This window comes from Muscardinus avellanarius, assembly GCF_963383645.1.
Source record: "Muscardinus avellanarius genome assembly, chromosome: 5".
Taxonomy (NCBI): domain Eukaryota; kingdom Metazoa; phylum Chordata; class Mammalia; order Rodentia; family Gliridae; genus Muscardinus; species Muscardinus avellanarius.
The window spans coordinates 51111528-51135865 of NC_137790.1; the positions used below are offsets into that span (position 1 = coordinate 51111528).

The 24338-nt window shown below is 36.5% G+C and overlaps 1 protein-coding gene across 2 annotated transcripts in view; it reads right to left on the minus strand.

The window, feature by feature from the left end:
* SENP7 (SUMO specific peptidase 7) overlaps positions 1–24338 on the minus strand; it is a gene marked incomplete at both ends in the record, with an annotated part of 129143 nt that overhangs the window by 51039 nt on the left and 53766 nt on the right. The window contains one exon of one of the 2 annotated variants that reach the window (XM_080695718.1): positions 10900–11094. The exons of the other annotated variant lie outside the window; for it this stretch is intronic. Within the exon in view, the coding sequence (XP_080551844.1) occupies positions 10900–11094 (195 nt within the window). The remainder of the gene's footprint in view (positions 1–10899; positions 11095–24338) is intronic. 2 annotated transcript variants of the gene reach the window in all.

Below are 24338 nucleotides of genomic sequence, written 5' to 3' on the forward strand. Positions count from 1 at the left end.
ATATTCAAAATAAAAATCCAATACATTACAAATACATAGCCATTAGAAAGACTATATGATCTGGACAGTGAAAAAGACACTGAACCCAGATTTGAAAAGTTAAATTCTCATCTCTTTAAGTTTCCCATGTGTTCTTGGGGAAAAACAATATACATATTTCAGGATTATATATATATATTACACAAAAAATAATCTTAAAAAATATTAAACAATGTCAAAGAGGCTTCAAAAGCAAAATTCTAAAAACACAAATGTCCTTATCATCAAACTTAACATATATATGACTGAGTAAAAAACAAGTTTTGGCAGAATAAGCACATTCATTTCTAATAAAAACTTAGAAATACAAAACACCCTAGCATGTATAAGTGCACACATATGAAATAAAATTTAAAATTTGGGCTAAAAAGGCTCAAATCTATTTGGATCAGGAATAACTCTAAGAAGGGAGGGTGAGAGATTTAGGAAGAAAAACATAAATGAAGTCTCAACTATAATACTTTTTGGGGGTAATACTAAGGATTGTCAAGGTATTCTACCTCTGAGCTATATTCCCAGACCTATCTTATTTTTAACTTGGAAATGGGCCCTCACTAAGTTGCTGAGGCTGACCTCAAACCTGCAATCCTCCTATTTCAGCCTCATGTACTGGATTTACAGGCATGTGTACCATCCTCAGCTTTAAAAACTAAAGACAAATTTGATATAGGGAAAATTATCAATTAAACCTGAATAATATATTTTGTGATATCATTCTATGTACTTTTGTACATATTTAATACATATAGTCTGTGATTTTAAATATATAAATTATTTATAACTAAGGTAACTCAAATAAGTGAACAATAATGACTATACAAACCAATAAGACATACTGCTTCTTTGTTTTGAGAATTACTTGTAACATGAAAAATGAAAAACAAGTTTTATATTTAAAAGAGACAGTATTCAAACACTATGCATGCAGTACCATGGTAAAAGGAATAGTTAATGGTGGCACACATGTGTACTCCCAACACTTGGGAGGCCGAGAAAGGAGAATTGCAGGTTTGAGGCCAGCAGTATGAGGTAACTTAGTGAGACCCTATTTCAAAAATAAAAAGTAAAATAGGGCTGGTGGTATAGCTCAGACTGATTGCCACTGAGTTCAATCCCCCAGTACTATAAATTTTTTTTCTAAAAAAGAAAGAGCTATTGCTATTATTATTCGTTCATTATCCTTTTAATATTTATTTTTACAGAATTTTCTTCACTTTTAGCTTGGAAATTAATAGGTGAAATATTCAAAATCTCAAGACTTGGCCAAGTGTTACGTATAAAAAGGTTCTGGCTAAGTAAAATCACTCTAGTCCTTAACCTCAATTATTAAACTTGAAGGATAAGAGCATCTAAGTAATACTATACCATAGAATTTCATTTATTGAAGAAGATAACCTAAGGAAAATTCATTCTTTTTATTCCTAGCAAAATGATCGCTATAGGCACTATAGATATAGAATGTGATCTAAACGATGAAAAGATTAAATGCTCAGATACTCGTGTTTCTCCTGAGAAAAGAAACAAATGGTACAATAATCTTTACTCTTCTGGTATAATGCACACTTAGCAAATTAAGTTTCACCTGTAAACTACATTATGAAGTGTATGGGTGTAGAAGAAAGCAGTTACAGTAGGGGGATTTTTCTGACCAAGTACTAAGCATTAACTGGTCACAGGAATCCAACAATAAAAATGAGTGATCAATTATTTTCAAAAAGTAGTGTCATATAATTCAAAATATATAAGCCAAGCATGGTGGCACATACCTATAATCCTAGTACTAGGAAGGCTAAGACAGGAGAATAGCAGGTTCAAAGCCAGCCTTAGCAACTTAAGAAAATACTATCTCAAAATTATAAAAATAAAAAGCTGGGGGTATAGCTCAGAGGTAGAATGCCCGAGTTCAATCCCCAGTACAAAAAAATAAATAAATATACATATATCTATAACAAAATCTCAAACAAAATATTAAGAAGTTTTTTATAGAATCCAACAACCTCAATCTAAAAGGTACACTGTAGAAATCATACATATTTAAAGATAGTTTCCAATATGTATTTAAATATGGTAATGCTGAAACACTATTTGTTTCCATAGTTCCCAATATATATTTAAATATGGTAATGTTGAAACACTATTTGTTTCCATTCTTCTATAACAAAGAAAGTGAATAGACTAATGGTAGAGTTAGATATAAAATGTCCCCTAAAGAGCTCATTTATTAATGTTTAGAGTTATATAATTGAGCCACAAAGGTTGTAATCACAGAAGTGGAAAAATCCATGGGCGGCCTGGGCCAGGTGGGTTTGGCTGGAGGGGGTGGGTTCCCGGGAGTGCAGCCTTGGGGATTACTTGTGGTTCCTCCTCCCACTGCTCTCTCTATCCTGCTTCCATAATGGAAGATGTGAGGAGCACAGCCCATGTGTTCGCCCTCCCTCTGCCTCCCACCACCATGCCTTGAGATCTGCAGTCTTGGCCTCCACACGGACCAAACCCGAAACCCTAAGAAAAGAAATCTTCTTTCCTCTAAGTTACATGTCAACCTTTCAGATTAATGCTGAATAACTGGGAATACCCAAGTCTCTGAAAAAGAAATACTATAAATATGTACATTAATCAAGGTAACAAATAAGTAACAAAATTTCAAAAACAAATATTCTATGATGAAACAAAACTCTAAGAAATATTTTAAAAGGTATACCACTATACAGTATGGTGACTGCATTTAACAATAATTACTATATTTCAAAAACCTAAAAGAAAGGATTTTGAAACTTTTTACCATTATGAAATACATGAAGAGATAAATATGTTTATCCTGATTTAGACATTACACAATTACATATACAGACATTATGGGTGCCCCATTAATAAGCACAGTATTTATGCTTTTATGTATCTAGTAAAAACTAAAGTAAAAATTTAAACTTTTCAAAGGAACCAAGAAAATATATTTCAAGTTATAAGAATTTATAAAAACCAGTGTGGTACTAGAAAAAAGACAAAGATATAGAGCAAGGAAATGAAAAGAGACTCCAGTAAAAAAAACCCTGAAATATATGGTCAAAAGATTTTGAACAAGAATTATAAAACCATTTAATAGGTAAAGGAGAATCTTTTCAACAAAAGGTACTGGGAACACAAGAGAGTCGGTCACATGCAAAAGATAGAATTGGACCCTTACCTAATTCTATGTACAAAAATTAACTCAAAATGGATTGAAGACCTAAAAATCTTAGAAGGCAATAAAACTTTTATAAGTGACTACATAAGAGAAAATCTTTATAATATTGGATTTGGTATTGATTTCTTGGATATGACAATGAAAGCAGTCACAAAAGAAAAAAATACGCCAGAGGTGGTGGTGCACGCTTATAATCCCAGCATTTGGGAGTATGAGACAGGAGGATCGCAGTTCACGACAGCCTCAGCTACTTAGTGAGGCCCACCACAACTCAGTGAGACCTTGTTTCAAAGAATAAAAAATAGGGCTGGGGGTGTAGCTTGGAGGTAGAATGCCCCTGGGTTCAATCCCCAGTACTGCAAAAGAGGGGGGGGAGGGGAGGAGGGAGGAAGGGAGGATGGATGGATGGGTAAAAGCTGGGCGTGGTAGCACACACTTGTAATCCCAGCATTTGAGAGGTTGAGACAGGAGGATCATGGTCCGCAGCCAGCCTCAGCTACTTAGTGAGGCCCTTTGCAACACATTGAGACCCTGTTTCAAATTAAAGAATAAAAAATAGGTCTGGGGGTATAACTCAGAGGTAGAATGCCCATAGGTTCCATCCCCAGTACTGAAAAAATAAAATACAGTGAACTTCATTATAATTAAAACATCTGTGTACCAAAGGACACTGTCAAGGAAATAAAATTACAACCCACAGAAAATAGTTGCAAATATATATCTCATAAGAAATTTTTATTGAGAATATACAGCTCAACAACAAAATAACTCAATTAAAAAATGGGCAAAGTACTTGAATAGACATTTCTCCAAAGAAGACACACATGACTAATAGCATGAAAAGACATTCACTAAAGCAATGCAAACCAAAGCAACAATGATGTACCATTTCACGCAGGTTTGGATAGCTATTTGAGAAAAAAATTAACAAGTTTTAAAAACTGAAATCCTTGCACATTGTTTGCAGGAATGTAAAACAGTACAGCTGCTATGGAAAGTTTGGTAGTTCCAAAAAAAATCTAGTCACAAAATTATCACATTATAAAAAGCTAAACATATAATTATCATGTTATCTAGAAATCCCATTCCTAAAAAAAATGGAAAACAGGGATATGAAGAGATTCTTCACTCCAATCTTCATTGCAGCACCATTCACCATAGCCAGCCCTGCTGTCCATCAAGAAATGAACAGAAAGACCAAATGTGATGTACGCATGCAATGTGATACTACTGGATGGAAACAAGGGATGAACTTCTGAGACATGCTACAGCATGTATAAACTCTGAAGACATTATGCTAAGTAAACTCAAACACAAAAGGACAAATGTTGTATGATTCCATTTATAGGCAGCAACTGAAGTAGGCATATTCATAGAAACAAAAAACAGATTAGAGGTTGCCAAAGGCTTGGGAAAGGAGCATTTAATGGTAATAATATTAAATCTTCCAATACATCAACATGTAACACTTTTCCATTTACTTGTCACATCTTTGATTTATTCTCAATAGAGTAATCAGCTTTAGAAATAATAAAAGTAACCCAGGTGTGGTAATGTACCCTTGTAATCCCAGTACTTGGGAGGCTGAGACAGAAGGATTACAGATTCACAGCCAAAATCAGCTACTTAGTGAGGCCCTCTGGAACTTAGACCCTGTTTCAAAAGAAAGAAGAAAAAGTAAGAATGGGGATATAGCTCAGAGGTAGAAATCCCCAGTATTGAAAAATAAAAAAATAAAAGAAAGTAAGGAAAAAATAAAATCACCTGTTTGCTTATTATATTATCTAATATCAAGGCTGAGACAGGAGGATCATGCAGGTTCGAAGCCAGCCTCAGCTACTTAGTGAGGCTCTCAGAAACTCAGTGAGACCCTGTTTCCAAACAAAATATAAAATAGGTCTGGAAATGTAGCCAAAAGGTAGAAGGTCCCTGGGTTCCATCCATCCCCAGTCACACACACACACACACACACACACACACACACACACACACACACACACACACGATAGCTAGGCAGAGTAAAGCATGCCTGTAATCCAGACAGAAGGATTGCCAAGTTCCAGACCATCCTCTGCAACCTAGCAAGACACTGTTTCATAATAAAAAATATAAAAGTCTAGGAGTATCTCCTATTACCACAAGAGAATGAGAGAGAACAAGAAAAGAAGGGAAGAAGGGAAGTGGAGAGAGAGTGATTGACTGTACAAGCTATAAGAATTGTTTTTTCCAAGATTAGAGATACATGAAACAAACAAATTATACATCAATGGACAAATTGGTAAATAAATGTAGTATATCCATACACATGAATATTATTCAGCCTTAAAAAGGAAAAAAATAAGCCAGACATGATGGTACATACCTATAATTCCAGTACTTGGGAAGCTGAGACAGGAGAATCACAGGTTCAAGGACCGCATCAGCAACATAATGAGACTCTCAGCAACCTAACAAAACCCTGATTCAAAAATAAAAAGGGCTGGGGGTATAGTTTACAGGTAGAAGCTCCTGAATTCAATCCCCAGTACCACTAAAAAATAAAAATAATAAAGCAAGCTGGGCATGGTGACACACACTTGTAATCCCAGTACTTGGAAGCCTTGAGACAGGAGGATCGCGGGTTAGCAGACAACCTCAGCAACTCAGTGAGCCATCTGCAACTTAGCAGGACCCTGTTTCAAAAAAAAAAAAAAAAAAAGTAAAACAGGGCTGGAGTTGTAGTTAGAAAGTAGAATGCCACTGGGTTCAATCCCTGGTGCCACAAAAAAGAGGAAAAAAAAATACTACAGAAGGTAAGCCTTGAGAACATTATAAAGACTAAACAAAATAAGCCTATCCAGAATTAGTGTAATTAGTGCATGATTACAGTTATATAAGGTATGAGGTATCTAAAGTACCCTATACTTAGAAGACCCAGTAAACTCAACTAGAAAACTTCTAGAACTGAAAAACAAATTCAGCAAAGTAACTAGATACAAAACCAGCTCCAGGCTATACTCCCAGACCTATTTTATATTTTATTTGGAAACAGGGTCTCACTAAGTTGCTGAGAGCCTCACTAAGTAGCTGAGGCTGGCTTCGAACCTGTGCGATCCTCCTGTCTCAGCCTCCCAAGTGCAGGGATTACAAGCGTGAGCCACCACACCCGGCTGTAAAGTACCCTATACTTAGAAGACCCAGTAAACTCAACTATAAAACTTCTAGAACTGAAAAACAAATTCAGCAAAGTAACTAGATACAAAACCAGCTTACAAAACTCAACAGATTTTCTAGCCAAGTGTGGTGGCCCATGCTTGTAATCCCAGAATTGGGGAGGCTGAAACAGTAGGATCGCAGTTTGAGGACAGCCTCATCTACTACTTAGTGAGGCCCTTGGCAACTCAGTGAGACCCTGTTTCAAAATAAAAAAAAATAAAAAATAGAGGGTGTGTAGCTTGGAGGTAGAATGCCTCTGGGTTCCATCTCCAGTACCATAAAAAAAAATAATAATAATAACTTTTCTTTTTTTTGTTGTTCAGCCATTTCACATAGAAGGAGGATACTGTGAAACCCACCCACTTCAGATTCTGGCAATAATCTATCCCACAAGCATAACAATAACTTTTCTAAACACTAAACATCAACCCACTGGAAAAAATATGGAAAATAATCCCATTCCTATAGCTTCAAAAAGAATAAAATACTTAGGTATTCATCTAACCAAGGAAATAAAAGTCCTCTACAACAAAAATTACAAAACATTGAAGAAAGAAATTAAAGACCTTAGAAGATGGAAATGCCTCCCATGTTCTTGGGTAGTATTATCAAAATAGCCATATCAAAGTGATAAACAGATTCGGAGTTAGAAAAAACTTCTAAAATTCATAGAGAAAAGAAAGACTCAGAATAACCAAGGCAGTTATTAGCAACAAGAATCAAACTGGAGGCATCATAATATCTAACTTCAAATTATACTACACAGCTATAGTAATAAAAACAGCATGGTATTGACACAAAAACAGACACCGATTCAGAAACAAATCACGCTGATAGCTAGGTCAAAATCTTATAGTGGAGAAAAGACAACCTATTCAACAAATGGTTCTGAGGAAACTGGTATTCCATATGTAAACAGAGTTAGACCCCAACTTCTCAACCTGCACACAAGGGTCAACTCAAGATGGATAAAAGACTTAGAAATCAGACTAGAGATTTTGCAATTATTAGAAAAGGGTATAGGACCAATTCTCCAACATAGAGGTACTCGTAGAGACTTCTTCAATAAGACCACAAAAGCTAAGGAATTTTTTGTAAATCAATAAATGAGATACTATCAGATTAAAAAGCTTCTGTGTGGCAAAAGAAACTACCAAGAATCTAAAGAGAGACCCTACAGAGTGGGGGAAAATCTTTGCTAGCTACTTTTCCAATTAAGTGCACAAGTACTAGGTTTAAAAAAAAAACTCATTTTTTCAGTCATAACTCTCATTACTTAAACCCAAAAAGCCTATGAGTTTCTACTTGAAATTGTATCTTCCTAAAAAGAGTTGACATGTTTACCACATTTTTTTTTTTTTTTTTTGGTACTGGGGATTGAACCCAGGGGCCTATTTTACTATTTTTATTTTGAAACAGGGTATCACTTGGTTGATGAGAATCTCACTAAAATTCAGCTGTCCTCGAACCTGCAATCCTGTCTCAGCTTCCCAAGTACTGGGATTATAGGCGTGTGCCACCGTGCCAAGTCTGTTTAACACATCTATGCAGTAAAATAATAATAATAATTATTATTATTATTATTATTATTATTATTATTATTATATCAAAATATCCCCAATACTGCAAAAAAAATATTAAAATATCCTGTCTCCTGGGAAAACTAAATAATTTCTACTTACTTATCCTGATTTTCAAAGGAAAGGCTAGGAAAATGTTGGAAAAAAGGAGTACTATCCTGAGCCTACTCTGGGTTCATCCTGTATTTCAGTTGTACTAGGGCATACCTACCAAAGTAATGGTATGGTCATATTTGTATTTCCATGGGATCCTCTAGATTCTACTCAAACTGAACTCATTTTAAGAGAAAAGAGAACTAAAGCTTAATTTAACTGAGTACTTCTCCTTGAACCAAAGAGTGACACTAAGGCTATAACAATTGTATTGGCAACACTGCTAATGTGATGGTGGTTTCAGGATCAGACTCCAACAGCATCAACTAACTACAGGAGTAGCCTTTAATGGCACTAGTAGGAAAGACATAAGGATGATGACTGTGACATATTATTAGGTACCAGGCATTATATTAGGGGCTTTACACCGGTTATCTCCTTAATGTGCACTAATCCAAAAGGCATGTGTATGTGTTATTGTTATTATATTTTTTATCCCTATTTTAGAGATAACATGGTAACTGCCAGTGCCCTCACTTGCCATTAAGCTGGTGTATAAGTAGCACACTTAAGAGCTGAATCCATGTATTTGGCTCCACAGTTAATGCTTATGCCAAATATAAGAGTCAAAGAAAATTGCCATCAAGGGAATGAATTTTCAAAAAGCACATCAAAACCACTTAGAAATTTTATAACTATTAAGAAAGCACTTGAAAAGAACTAGATTTCCCACTGAATAGATTCTGGGATCAAACTGAAATTTTATAATTTCCTATTATTATTATATTTAGCCCCAAGTTGCTAGAAAGCCTGAAAAGTAAAGATTACAAATTAAAAGTGTAGAATCCTCACAAGAGTGCTATTTTCCTAATCATATGAAAACGCACTGATGTCACTTGAATTCTATGGCAATAGCACACAAGTTTTTGTGACAAAAAAATATCTTCAACAATAATATTTTCATGTGAGCTTTTGTTTCTGTTTTTTATTTTCGTGGTACTGGGGATTGAACTTGGGCATTCTACCTCTGAGCTACACTACCAGTCCTATTTTATTTTGAAACAGAGTTGTACTAAGTTGTGGAGGGCCTCAAAAGGTTGCTGAGGCTGGTGGAGAGCCTCTGATTCTCCTGTCTCAGCTTCTCAAGTAATAGGATTACGGATTACAAGGGTGCACCACCACGACCAGCTTTTTAAATGTGAGATTTAAAAGAAATAAGATAATTTTGTGAGGTAGAAAGGGTACTTCTTTTTTTACAACTCAGGAAATGAAACCCAAGGTTAAGTATCATGAACATTAACCCAAGTGCAAAAGATTCAGTTCTTATTGAGCTAAGGCCTGGGTATAAATGCAAATAAGACACAATACTTCTCCTTAAGGAGCCATAGTCTAATAGAGGTGGCAGAAACAAACACCTGTAATATAATGGGATAAACACACTTCTAGTATCTCCAGTTCTACATTAAATTTAACAACTGGATACTGCCATTGAAATTCTCATTTTGAGGGGAGACAAACTTAGATCTAATGAAGTATAAAGTTAAAATTGCCACTGATTATTCATTAAATAAAACCTAGGTGAAAATGTAAAATATGTTCTAAAAGAAAGAAAAATTCAGAAGTTCATAAAACATTAACAGAATTTTTAAAAATTTGTTAGGAATGTAAAATATTTGTTGTAAGCCTTTAAAAAGGCAACTATAAATATGTAATGTGTTGGACTTAGGACAAAAACACAAGTATCAGAAGTAACCTTTGGATAGTTCAGGGAGGGAAATATTAAGATTGGATGAGTTTTCCCCTGAGATTAAAAATAGTTTATTCTACAGCCTGAAAACAGAAAATGTAAAGAGCAGCTTCAAGAGTTCATGCAAATAGCAGTTTGAAAATCTAGTAGGACTTACTAAATGGCCATCCCCTCTCCCACAGATTCTTTCTTCCAGTCCACACAGAATCCTCTCCCAGTGCTTCAACAAAAGCAACTCTGGATTTGCATTTCTCTTACTTAAACCACATTTGTTACTGAAATTCAGCTACTTCAAATCTTTTTTGTAAGGAATGCATTCAGCCATTCACTCGTCAAATATTTATTGAGCACTAACTGTCAGATACAGTTCTAGAATATGGATATAAAGATAATGAGTAGAGCCGGGTGTGGTGGTACAGACCTGTAATCCCAGTACTTGGGAGGCTGAAGAGGAGGATCACAGCTTCGAGGCCAGTCTCAGCACCTTAGTGAGACCCTGTTTCAAAATAAAAAATAAATTAAAAATAGGGCTGGGAGTGTAGCTCGAGGTAGAATGGCACTGGTTCAATCTCCAATAACACACACACACACACACACGCACGCACGCACGCACGCACACATGCACGCACGCACGCACACAAACAATATAGATATATATAATATGATGACTAAAGATGGATGGATGAATAGATGGACACATGGAAAGACAAGACAAATGAGCAGAAAAAACATAGATGAAGGGTGGAACAGATCAGGGGAATGGAATTCAATTTTACCAAACAAATGAATGAGGATACTGAAAGAGGTAACTAAAATTCCATTTAGTGTCTATATCTATTTTTCCAAAATACAAGAATGGTGACCAATACTTTTGAAACTGATTATTAGCCATGAGCTGTTGGTTCTAATAGTCCTTCCAGCCACCAGAGTAAAAAAGTCATACCAGCTTCCAAACCATAATTTACCTCATATTTAACAATAACATATGTGGAAGAAAATCCAGGGAAGCGCATCATGAGAATAAATATTTTTCTTTTGAGTGCAATTATCACTAAACATACCTTTCAGATAATAAACAGCTCTTGTGAGGACTTAGATTTTGACAAGACTCTAGGCTGCCATCAGATGATGAAGGAAGTTGCTCTGATTGCAAGTTGACTGTATCACTCAAACTGGCCTCAGTTACAGGTGGGTTCGTTAGGTATTTTCTTCCTAACTCCGTTCCCAGGACATTCGTCAATATAACTCTGGGTATCCTGTCACACAGAATAACAAATACCTTACTGTACTGGAGTTTTGAGTATAAAATATATCCTAGGAAGTTGAATTTTCAAACATTATCACCTTGGAACAAGTACACTATTAAAACTATACCACCCTAGAAATCAGCACAGGACTACTCAAAATTTAGATAAACATCACCTTTTTTTTTGTTTCTAAAAGTATTTGGCACTTACAAATTAAGGCATAGATTAACTTGCTACTATCATGTCTTTAACTATACTAATAATCGATATATTGTAGTGCTTAAAATTTTAACCAATTTTTTCTCAAACAATGCTTGTCTTTTCCAGTACTTACAAGAAACATTATTCCAAACCAACTTGAGGAGTCTTTTGTTCTCATTTAAGAGAAAGGTTCCTAATAAATAACTGTATATTTGTAATTGAAAAATGACAAATGCTAAATCCAAAAAGAATTACCAATACTACATCTATGGTAATGTTAGATCCCATAAATGAAGCAGCACACATACTGATGATAATGTACATGTGTACATTACACATAATGTGTAAAAAAAAAAAAAAAAAAGGTTGGACCCAGGCATAGCTCAGAAGAATCCCCCTAGATTCAACCCCTACTAAGAGAGAGAGGGGGAGAGGGAGAGACTATTTGCCTAGCATGTGCAAGGCCCTGGATCTCATCCCCAGCCTGGGGGAGGTGAGACTGTTATTTGACCCTAAACTGACTGTCCCAAGCCAAATTAATGTGATTTTTTTAGTCCTTGTTAGTGTATTTTTTGTTACTAACAAAAATTAGTAACAAAATCCAAGGGCCTTGTGCATGCTAGGCAAATGTTCTGCCACAAAGCTACATTCCCAGCCATATTATGTGTGTGTGTCCATATATATATATATATATATATATATGGACACACACACACACACACACACACTTTTTCTCAGAGACAGGGTCTTGCTATATTGCCCAACTGTCCTCAAACTTTTGGGCTCAAAAGATTCTCCTATTCAACCTTCCAAGTAGCTGGGAATACAGGTGTGCACTGTCATTCCTGTTAGAGTTTTTTAAGTTTTCCTGACTCCTTTTTATTAGATGTTACCTTTAATATTATCAGTGTGCCACTAGGAGTACTTTACTATAACACTTTATGTGAAATAATATTCTTAGAGAAGGCCAGAGTACTTGTATTTAAGTGAAAATGCAAATCTTCACAGGACTTTGTTACACTTGTAGTACTCAACGTTTTCCTATGTCCCAGAGAGTATAAAATTCCAGACTATAGGAGAATTTTAAATTAGTTCTCTATTTTTTTTTTTTTTTTTGCAGGTCTGGGGGTGGAACCCAGGGGCATTCGACCTCCGAGCTATACCCATTGCCCTATTTTTTATTCTTTACTTTGAAACAAGAGTCTCACTAAGTTACGGAGGGCCTCACTAAGTAGCTGAGGCTGTCTGCTAACTGCGATCCTTAGGTCTCAGCCTCCCAAATGCTGTGATTACAAGCGTGCACTACCATGCCCCACAATTAGTTCTCTATTTTAAACATAAAGGACCCAAAGTTCAGAAGTTCAATGATTTTCCCAAGTATGAGCAGCACTTTCTAGCAGAAGAAGCTGGGTAGCTGGAGCTACTATCTTTTTTTTTTTAATTCCATAATTCTGTGTCCTCAGTATTAACTTAAATATCCACTTCTATCACAATCACCATTTAAGAAGTGATACAGTGATTAATATAGATTATTAAAATCAAAGGCAACAACTCCCTGAATTCAAGAGTTTATGAAGGAAAAAGTTCGGTGTGGTGGTACACACCTATAATTCTAGAATTTGAAAGGCTGGGGAAGGAGGATCACAGGTTCAAGGCCACATTAAACCCTGTTTTAAAATTTAAAAAAATAAAAAGGGCTGATGTATAGCTCAAAGATGGAAAGCACTTGAGTTTGATCAATTTCTCTCTCTCTCTCTCTCTCTCTCTCTCTCTCTCTCTCTCTCTCTCACACACACACACACACACACACACACACACACACACACACTTTAAGAAGAATGAATGAAAAATAAGTCTTTCACCTAGTGCACCCTCTAATCGTGAGAAAGAGGGCAGAGGTAGCTTCCTGCTTATATAACTTAAATTACTAAGGATTTTATTTAATATTTCCTGCTTTGTGTACTTGATACCTGATAGAACTCTACTTAAAATGCTAAAACATTAAAGAAAGAAATTAAAACTTGTAAGATGGAAAGATCTCCTGTGCTCATGGATAGGCAGAATAAATATCATCAAAATGGCCATTCGGCCAAAAGTGATCTACAGATTCAATGCAATTCCTATCAAAATACTAACAACATTCTTCATAGACTTAGAAAAATCAGCCATGAATTTTATATGGAGAAAGAAAAGACACAGAATAGCCAAAGTAATTCTCAGGAATAAGATGCAGGAGGCATCACAATCCCTGACTTCAAATTATACTACAGAGCAATAGTAGTAAAAACAGCATGGTATTGGCACAACAACAGGCATATAGAACAATGGAACAGAAGATACAGAAACAAACCCACACATTATAGTCAATTAATCTTTGACAAAGGGGGCAAACTTATATGCTGGAAAAAAGACAGCCTTTCAACAAACAGTGCTGGTAGAATTGGCCATCCATTTGTAGAAAGATGGAACTCAAGCCTTATCTCTCACCGTGCACAGGAATCAACTCGATATGGATCAAAGACTTGGAAATTAAATTAAAATTAAAAATAAAAATAAAATTAAATAAAAATAAAAATAAATAAAAATAAAAATAAAAATTAAAAATAAATTGTGAAGTTATTAGAGGAGGGCAGAGGCTCAACACTCCAACATATAGGCACAGGAAGTAACTTTATCAATAAGACCTCCAAAGCACAGGAAATTAAAGCAAGAATTAACAAGTGGGATGGCATCAAACTAAAAAGTTTCTGCTCATCAAAGGAAACTATCAAGAACCTAAAGAGAAAGCCTACAGAATGAGAGAAGATCTTTACCAGCCACCACTCTGATAGAGGGCTAATATCCAGAATATAGAAAGAGCTCAAAAGGCACTACACTAGAAAAAAATTACCCAATAAAGAAATGGGCAACTGAAATAAATTGACACTTCACAAAGGAAGATATACAAATGGCCAATAGATACACAAAAAAATGTTCAACATCATTAGCCATCAAGGAGATGCAAATCAAAACTATGCTGAGATTCCATCTAACCCCAATCAGAGTGGCAAGCAAAAAGAAATCAAATAACAACAAATGCTGGTGAGGATGTGGAGAAAGAGAAACTCTCTTACACTGTTGGTGGAAGTGCAAACTAGTTCAGCAACTATGGAAATCGGTGTGAAGATTCCTTAGAAAACTGGGAATAGATCCACCATATGATCCAGCTCTACCACTCCTGGGTATTTTTCCAAAGGGATTGAAATCAGAAAACTACAGTAATATATGCATACCCATGTTTATAACAGCACAATTTGTAATAGCCAAAATATGGAATCAACCTAGGTCTCTATCAACAGATGAATGGATTGGAAAATTATGTGAAAAACACACAATGGAATTCTACTCAGCTATAAAGAACAAAATCATGTCATTAGCAAGAAGATGGAAATACCTGGAGAACACTATTAAGTGAGATCAGCCAAGCACATAAAGAGAAGGAACATTTGATTTCTCTAATACGCCCAAACTAAAATAGGAACAGAAGAACTCAAACTTTCATTATTTGCAGATGACATGATACTATATTTAGAAGACCCAATAAATTCAACCAAAAGGCTTATAGAACTGACAAAAAAATTCAGCAAAGTGTCCGGATACAAAATCAATCTTAAAAAATCAGAAGCTTTTCTGTACACCAACCATAAACCCACTGAAAAAGAAATTCAGAAAACACTTCCACTCAGGATCTCCCACAAAAAAATAAAATACTTAGGAATTAACTTAACCAAGGAGGTAAAAGATCTCTACAAAGAAAATTATAAAACATTGAAAAAAATCAAAGAAAATCTTAGAAGATGGAAAGATCTTCCATTTTCATGGACTGGCAGAATAAATATCATTAAAATGGCCATCCTTCCAAAAGTGATCTACAGATTCAACGCAATGCCCATTAAACTACCAAGATATAGACATAGAAAAATCACAGACATAGAAAAATCAATCCTTAAGTTTATTTGGAATAACAAAAAGCCCAGAATAGCCAAAGTAGTCCTCAGCAACAAAAACCATGCAGGAGGAATCACAATACCAGACTTTAAACTATACTACAAAGCCCTGTAATAAAAACAGCATGGTACTGGCAAAAAAACAGATATATAGACCAATGGAGCAGAATAGAAGACCCAGAAACAAGTCCACACACTTTCAGCCAAAAACATACACTGGACAAAAGATAGCCTGTTCAACAAATGATATTGGCAAAACTGGTTAACTATATGCAGAAAATTGGAAATTAATCCCACCTTCTCACCCTGCACAAGAGTCAATTCAAGATGGATCAAAGACTTAAAAATTAAACCAGAGACTTTGAAGGTCCTTGAAGAGGGCATAGGTCCAACACTGTAACACACAGGCACAGATAAACACTTTCTCAACAAGGCCCCAAAGGCACATCAAATTAAAAGGCAAAACAATACGTGGGATTGCATGACACTGAAGAATTTATGTTCAGCAAAGGAAACTGTCAAGAACCTCAATTGAGAGCCAACAGAATGGGAGAAGATTTTTGCCACTTACACCTCCAAAAAAGGACTAATATCTAGAATATACAGAGAACTCAAGAAACTCAACACTCAAAAAACAAATAATCCAATCAAAAAATGGGCAAGCGAACTAAATAGACACTTTATGAAAGAAGAAATTCAAATGGCCAATAAATGCATGAAAAATGCTCAACATCATTGGCAATCAGAGAGATGCAAATCAAAACTACCCTGAGATTTCACCTAACTCCAACTAGAATGGCAATCATTCAAAACACAAACAACAACAAATGCTGGCGAGGATGTGGAGAAGTGGGAACTCTAAAGCATTGTTGGTGGGACTGCAAATTAGTGCAACCACTTTGGAAAACAGTATGGAGAATCTTCAGAAGAATGGGAACAAATCTACCATTTGATCCAGCAATACCACTTCTGGGTATCTACCCAAAGGAAAAGAAACCAAACTACCAAACTAATGCATCTGTACCTATGTTCATAGCTGCACAATTCACCATTTCTCTATTTCAAAATAAAGAATAAAAGCTGGGCGTGGTGGCACACGCTTGTAATCCCTGCGCTTGGGAGGCAGAGACAGGAGGATCGTGCAGGTTCGAAGCCAGCCACGTACTGGTTTAGGAGACCCTGTTTCCAAATAAAAATATAAAAACAGGTCTGAGAGTGTAGCCCAGAGGTAGAAGGGCTTCCAGGAACCCCAGTACCACCAAAAAAAATATATAGATATAGATATAGATATATAGATATATATTGTTATATATATATATTGTTTATATATATATATATATATATATATATATATATATATATATATAGAGAGAGAGAGAGAGAGAGAGAGAGAGAGAGAGAACAAAAGAATAAATTTTGAAATGCAGTGAGATGTAGCAGAAAGTATGCTGGCTCGAAAGGAGTTCAATTTCCTGATTATGTCTCTGGATTCTTATTCCCTCAAACTATACATTCTCCCCTGCTTAAACTATAAGACTTAAATCATTTGATAACTGGGGGAAACTTTGAAAAACTAGTAAGAGCTATTAACATACAACTTCAATTTAAAAAAAAAATAAAGCCCCTGTTAAAAAATAACATCCGTTAATAAAGCTGTCACTTAAAAAATTAAAAGGACTGGGGATGCATCTCTGTGGTAAGAATGCTTAGGATATGTGCATGAGGCCCTGGGTTCAATCTACAGTACCACCAAAAGAAAAAAAAATTATAATACTAATTTATTTTGTGTAATTCTAGATGAAAGCTTATCTAAAACTGTAATATGTGGCATTTTAAGAGAACTCATAAATATATTTCCCCAGGTGACATACTTCAAATTATACCTTCAAAATTAACATCATAAGCTGGCCGGGCGTGGTGGCGCACGCTTGTAATCCCCGCGCTTGGGAGGCAGAGACAGGAGGATCGCGCAGGTTCGAAGCCAGCCGCGCGCTGGCTTAGGAGACCCTGTTTCCAAATATAAAATGTAAAAAGAGGTCTGGGAGTGTAGCCCGGAGGTAGAAGGGCTTCCAGGAACCCCAGTACCACCAAAAAAAAAAAAAAAAAATTAACAATGTAGAGAAAAAATTTAATTTCTGAGTTACTTTCTTGATTTTTCAGATTTTCTAAATTTTTTTCTATTTACTAAGCTAAATTTTAAATGAATAAATTATCTCTCAACTAGAAGAATGCTGGCTTTAAAAAAATCTAACGTAACAGAAGTACCATAATGTTCAATAAAGTTTTACCATCACAGTATCTGGGTATGTAACTTTGTGTGTGTGTGTGTGTGTGTGTGTGTGTGTGTGTGTGTGTGTGTGTATGTGTGTGTGTGTTACTGGGGATTGAACCCAGAGGCATTCTACCTCCAAGTTATACTCCCAGCCAGATTTTATTTCTTACTTGGAAACAGGTACTCAATAAATTGTCAAGGCTGGCTTTGAACCTATAATCCAGCTGTCTCCGCCTCCTAAGTACTGGGATTACAAAAGTGTACCACCACACGCAGCTTGGATATGTAATTTTTTAAGCTCTAAACACATGTAAATTTCAGGAAAACCAGTTAATTATTTTATTCATACCAAAAATTCCAAATACCAGGATCTAACTCTTCTTAAAAGAATATAGGTATTCTAAACATATCCATATTTATTCATATTTCTCTAACAATCTCTGGTGCCAGTTGATAAAAGTAGAGGAAAAATAATTTTTCTTCTCAAAAGCTTGATAATGTACATCCAACTAGCCCCTTCTCATCTACTGACAAAAATGTATAAATATCTGGAAACTTACTCCAAGGAAAATAGATGTAAAAGCTTACAGTTAAATGTATTAAATTTTCCTTTCAAAAGAAAGCTGGATATGGTAGTGCACGCCTGTAATCTCAGTACGTGGGAGGCTGAGGTAGAACGAACACAAGTTTGGGTCTCGATTGAGTAACTTAGCAATATCCTGTCTCAAAATAAAAAATTTAAAAAGCTGGGTTTGTAGCTCAGAGATATAATGCCCCTGGGTTCAATCCCTAGTAAAACACACACACACACATACACACACACACACACACACACACACACTCTCTCTCTCTCTCTCTCTCTCTCTCTCTCTCTCTCTCTCTCTCTTTTTCTCTCTTCCCCTCCCCCCATAGTCAAAGGTATTATTAGAGTCTTTTTTTTTTTTGTACTGAGTATTGAACCCCATACTTTTAAATCCCAGAATGCAAATGATATGCCTACCATAATGCCATGTCTGGAATTACATGAATAATTTGGTTTACTCAATAATAAAAGATAAAATCAAAATGCAAAAATATTTTTCTCTCTTTTTTTCCCTTCTGAGATAATTCAGACCTAGCTATTACAAGCAGACTACAAGTCTCTGATAGAACACATCTATCCAAAGCCATACCCAAAGAGTTCTCTAATTTTCTTATTTGAGCCTTTAAATCTTTTTTTTTTTTTTTTTTTTTTGGTTGCCACAAAATTTCCCTTTTTTCCCCCTTTTTTCCCCCCCAGAACTGGGGATAAACTCAGGGGCATTCTACCTCTAAGCTATACCTCCAGCTCTGTTTTTTATTCTTTATTTTGAAACAGAGTCTCACTAAGTTATAGAGGACCTCACTAAGTAGCTGAGGCTACATATGCAATCCTGCTTCAGCCTCCCAAGTGCTTGGAATTACAAGCATGCACAAGCATGCCCAGCTCAAAAAAAATTATTTTATTTTTTATCTCATTTTTTTTATTGGTGCACTGGATTCATACATCATAATGGTATAAAGAAAATACTTTTGTAGACATACATACACACATCGGCCAGTTAGCCCCTACCCGATCCCCACCCCTTCCCCTCCCCATCCCTCGTTCCCATGCTTGGCTTAGTGGTTAACATCTAGTTTTATAGCAATTTATACAATATTAATGATGATAATCTCGTTATTATAATCTCGTTATTGTGAAACATAACAGTTTCATTTGTCTGATACCAAGCTTTTGATGACTTAAAGATAACATTTCAATATTTCTTTTTGCTTTCTTTCTTACCAGAGAATTTTTTTTTTCTATTTTTTAGGTGAAACTATCATACATTTATTTATTTATTTTTCAGAAAAAATCTATCCTGATATGGAATATAGACTCTAGATACCCAAAACAATCTCGAAGAACAAAGCTAGAAGATGTATATTTTCTGATTTCAAACCATATAAAGCTACAATAATTGAAACAGTATAGTACTGTTATAAAGGCAGATATATAAACCATTGAAGTTAAATAAAAGTCTAGAGATAAATTCTTCCATATAGTATCAAGTTATTTTTGACAAGGTTTCCACAAACATTTGGTGGAGGAAATAATAATCTTCTAACTAAATATTGTTGAAAAATAATAATTACATGAAAAAGAATAAAATTGGACCCTTACCTAAACCATATACAAATATTAACTCAAAATAGATGAAAGACTTAAATATAAATCTTAAGACTATAAACTTTTAGAAGAAAATCTGGGTCATAAAACCTCACAACATTGAAATTGGCAGTGATTTCTTGGATATGATTTCAATGGCACAGGCAACAGATGGGTAAACAAACTCCCTAAAAAATAAAAAAAAATTGTATATCCAAAGACAATGTAAACAGAGTTAAAAGTTACTGATAGAATGGGATAAAATATTTCTAAATGCTATATCTGAAGGTATATTAATATTCCAACTAGAAATCCTAAGTTAGCAACAATAAAAGCAAACAATACCATTTAGAGATAGGTAAAAGACTAACATAAATAATGAATCTCCATAGATAACCAATCTTAGTCGTCTGTTGGATGGAAAATCTTGTTTCTCTGGTTCTGGTGTGTGTTACCTATTTCTTCTTTGTAGTTAATCTCTGAGTATTTTCTCTAGCGCTGGTTTTGAAGACATAAATTCCTTCAGTTTCTGTTTGTCATGGAAGCTTCTTATTTCTCCATCTAATTTGATAGAAAGTTTTGCTGGGTAGGAAATTTTTGGCTGGAAGTTGTTTTCTTGCAGAGTTTGGAATATGTTACTCTAAACCCTTCTAGCTCTCATAACTTGGTTTGGGAAGTCTGGAGTGATTCTAATTGGTTTACCTCTGAATGTCACTTGGTCCTTTGTTTTTATTGCCTTTAAGATTCTCTGCTTGGCTTCCACATTGGTCATTTTGACAATTATGTGGCGTGGGGATCCTCTTCTCCGATCCTGTCTAAAGGGGGTTCTATAAGTTTCCTGGATCTGTGTATCGACCTCTTGCTCTATGTTTGGAAAATTTTCTGCTATTACTTCCTTGAAGAGATTGTTGATCCCTTTGGTTTCACCTTCTTTTTCCTCCTCTATTCCAATTATTCTTAGGTTAGCTCTCTTAAAATGGGCCCATATTTCTTCAATGTCAGATTCCTGCTGTCAGATTTTTTTTTCTAAGTTAGAAAATATGCGTTCATTTTTTGAATGATCATCTTCTAAGAGCGAGATTCTATTGTCCATGTGGTCTAATCGGTTGTTTGTACTTTGAATTGAGGCCTTTACTTCATTAATTGCATCCTTTATCTCTTTTTGGCTCTCTCTGAATTCTTTTCAAAACACCTCTATTATTTATACAGTTATTTTCCTGATTTGATCTTCTAGAAATCTCTGAATTTCTGTTTTATCGGGTTCTGATGTTGTGGCGTTGTGGGCATTCATTGCTTCATTGTTATTCCTCTTTCCTATGATTTCGGGAATTTGTGCCTTCTCTGGGTTCTTCCCTTGTGTCACTATGACTTCACTTAAGGTGCTCTGGATCTCGAGTCTGTGGTATCTCAGTCACCACTACTTCTTTACTGGGTTGTATCGCAGAGTCTCACACCCTGGGAGTCAATTGAGGCTGCTTTAGACCATGGGGGTGCCAGGTTGGTCGTTCTCCTGTGGTGTGATATCTTTGCCACTGCCACTCCCCCACTGGGTCAAGTCCCTGGGAGTACAGTACTGGGATTTCTCCTCTAGTGGCCACAATTTGACTCACTGTTGTTGAGTGCGCAGATAGAGCTGTAGTGAACTCGGTGAATTCGCTGCTGCTGCCGCCGGTGGCAATATGGCGCTGCTGCCATGCCCTCGGCCGTGAGGCTGGCGTATTTCTTTTCTGTTTTTGAGCTCTGCTCTGATTCCCTGCAGGGTGTGCTGAGCCCAGCCTCTGGGAGCTTTAGATGCTCCCTGCGCCGAGAAATCTGCCAAATTCCTCCCGGCTAATCCAGAGCGGCTCACCTCGGCCCGCTGTCCGCTGCTCCTCTCTGGAGCCTGGTGGGCTGTTGACTGCGTTGGTCTGGTGCTGTCCGGTGAGCTCGCCGCTGCCGCCAGCAGTGAGGCCAGCGTATCTCCTCTCTGGTTCTGAGCTCCGTTATGAGTTCCCCTCCTTTCTGGAGTCTGGTGCTGCAAGGGAAAATGGCACTCGCTGCTCCATGCCGCGGCTCCGGCTGCAGCACTGCGGTCTGGTTTCTTTCTGGTGTCTCGTTTTTCCAGCCCTCTTTTTCTCTGTCCCTTGTAATTACATTTTTTGTTTCTCTGCTGATGGTGTTTTCTGGCTATGAAAGATGCTGATTTTGTGGTAATAGAGATTGGTTGTTAGCGGGGCTTGTAAGCCCCGCTTTTCTCCGTCGCCATCTTCTCAGAATTCTCAAAAAATTATTTTTGATAGAAGAAAATATATATATCAGCCAGAGAGTCTGAAGTCATACCTTTGGTAAGAAGCAATCACTTAACCAGGTATAGTGGTACACACCTATAATCCCAATACTAAAGAGGCTAAAATAAAAGGATCCCAGGTTCCTATCCAGCCTCAGCAACCTAGCGAGACCCTGTTTCAAAACAAAAAGTAAAACAGGGCTAGGAGTATAGCTAAGAGGTAAAGGCACCCCTAGGTTTAATCCCCAGTACCCTCCCAGAAAAGAAGCAATCACTTTCTTTTATTCAGAAAACATTGAATATTTAGTATATTCCTAGTATTATATTAGGAACAAAGAAAAATAAATAAAATATAATCCCTTCCTTTATGGAAGTTTACAGTCAGGGAGGCAGAGAAACTAAAAAATCACAAGGCGATTGTGATGAGTGCTATGACATATGAACAGGCTGTCTAGCAAGACAAATAAGAGGATCAAATATAGATATGAAAGACAGAGCCTAAGAAAGCTCCCCAACAAGATGATATGTGTACTCAATTCAAACCAACAAAATCAACTGGAGGTTGTTTCCAAGATAAGATATCAAACAGGACATATAAAATTACACATTTAGTGAGCTACCAACAGTCCTCTAAATCCGAAACACAGTGTAAATGTGGCGGGATGGACAGACACAAGGCTAGATAAAGACTAGTAAAGGCCTTGTTTGTCAAGCTAATTAGTTTGAACTTTATCTTGAAGGCTGCATAAGCCACAGAAAGATACTAAACTAGTGACTAGCAAGTAAGATCTGACATTTAGAATAAAAACTTAGATAAAAATATAAGGAATATATAGCCAAGAAGAAAGGGAGTAAGCACAGGAAGCCCACCAAGTTAATACAGTATTAATAAAGGTACACAGTATTAGGACTTGAACTGAAATACTAGCAGTAAAGACGAAGGCCTTCTTTCTTTCTTTCTCTCTTTTTTTTATTTTTTGCGGGTTTGGAGATGGAACCCAGGAGCATTTGACCTCCAAGTGACACCCTCTGCCCTATTTTTTATTCTTTATTTTGAAACCAGGTCTCACTGAGTTGCAGAAGGCCTCACTAAGTAGCTGAGGCTGTCCACGAACCGCGATCCTCCTGTCTCTGCCTCCCAAGTACTGGGATTACAAGCGTGTGCCACCACAACCAGCCGAAGGCATTATTTCAACGCAGATTTCAAAGAAAAACTAAATATACATGGTAAATGATTGGATATAAAGGGTAACTAAAGAGAAGTCATGGACAATTCCCAAGTTCTAATTTATAGAACTGGGTATATGGACAAGTCCCCTCAAAAGTGAGGGGATACAAAGCCAGGCATGGTGGCGCACGCTTATAATCTCCGAGCTTGGGAGGTGGAGACAGGAGGATTGCACAGGTTCGAAGCCAGCCGGGCTGGCGTTAAGAGACCCTGTTTCCAAATAAAAAGTCTAAAATAGGTCTGGGAGTGTAGCCCAGGTTAGAAGAGTTTCCAGGAACCCCAGTACCACCAAAAAAAAAAGTTAGGGGATACAAAAATAAGAATGAGTCTGACAATAAATATCATGTTCGCACTTTTGAACAAGTTTGAGTTTGGACTAGCTGAATTACAGTAACTGAAAGAGGCCTGAGGAGGGTGGGGGACCAAACAACAACAACCAAAAATATGTGTATGTACACACACACATATTAGAAGGATTCTTTATATTTTATTTCCAATTCATGAATACCTAATTTAGATGCTAACAATTCTTGGTGGAAAAAAATATTCTTCAGAAGGAATGAATGCTACACTGTTTTAATTGGAAAAAGGATGGTCATGGGATGAGGGTACTGATGAGTTTGTTTATCATTTAGAGGAAAGCTAAAGTTTCCTTTTGAAAAAGAGTCAAAGATATTACTATTAGAGTCAGTCTTTTATTTTTGTGTGTGTGTGGTTCTGGGGGTGGAACCCAGGGGCCTTTCTACCAGGGTATACTCCCAGACCTACTTTATACTTTATTTGGAAACAGGGTCTCACTAAGTTGCTGAGAGCCTCATTAAGTAGCTGAGGCTGGCTTAGAACCTGTGCGATCCTCCTGTCTCAGCCTCCCAAGCACTGGAATTACAAGTATGCGCCACTACAATCTGCTGAGTCAGTCTTTTTTTTTTTTTTAAAGCAGGTCTGGGGATGGAACCCAGGGGCATTTGACCTCCAAGCTACACCCCCTGCCCTATTTTTTTATTCTTTATTTTGAAACCGGGTCTCACTGAGTTGCAGAGGGCCTCACTAAGTAGCTGAGGCTGTCTGCTAACTGTGATCCTCCGGTCTCAGCCTCCCAAATGCTGGGATTACAAGTGTGTGCCACCATACCC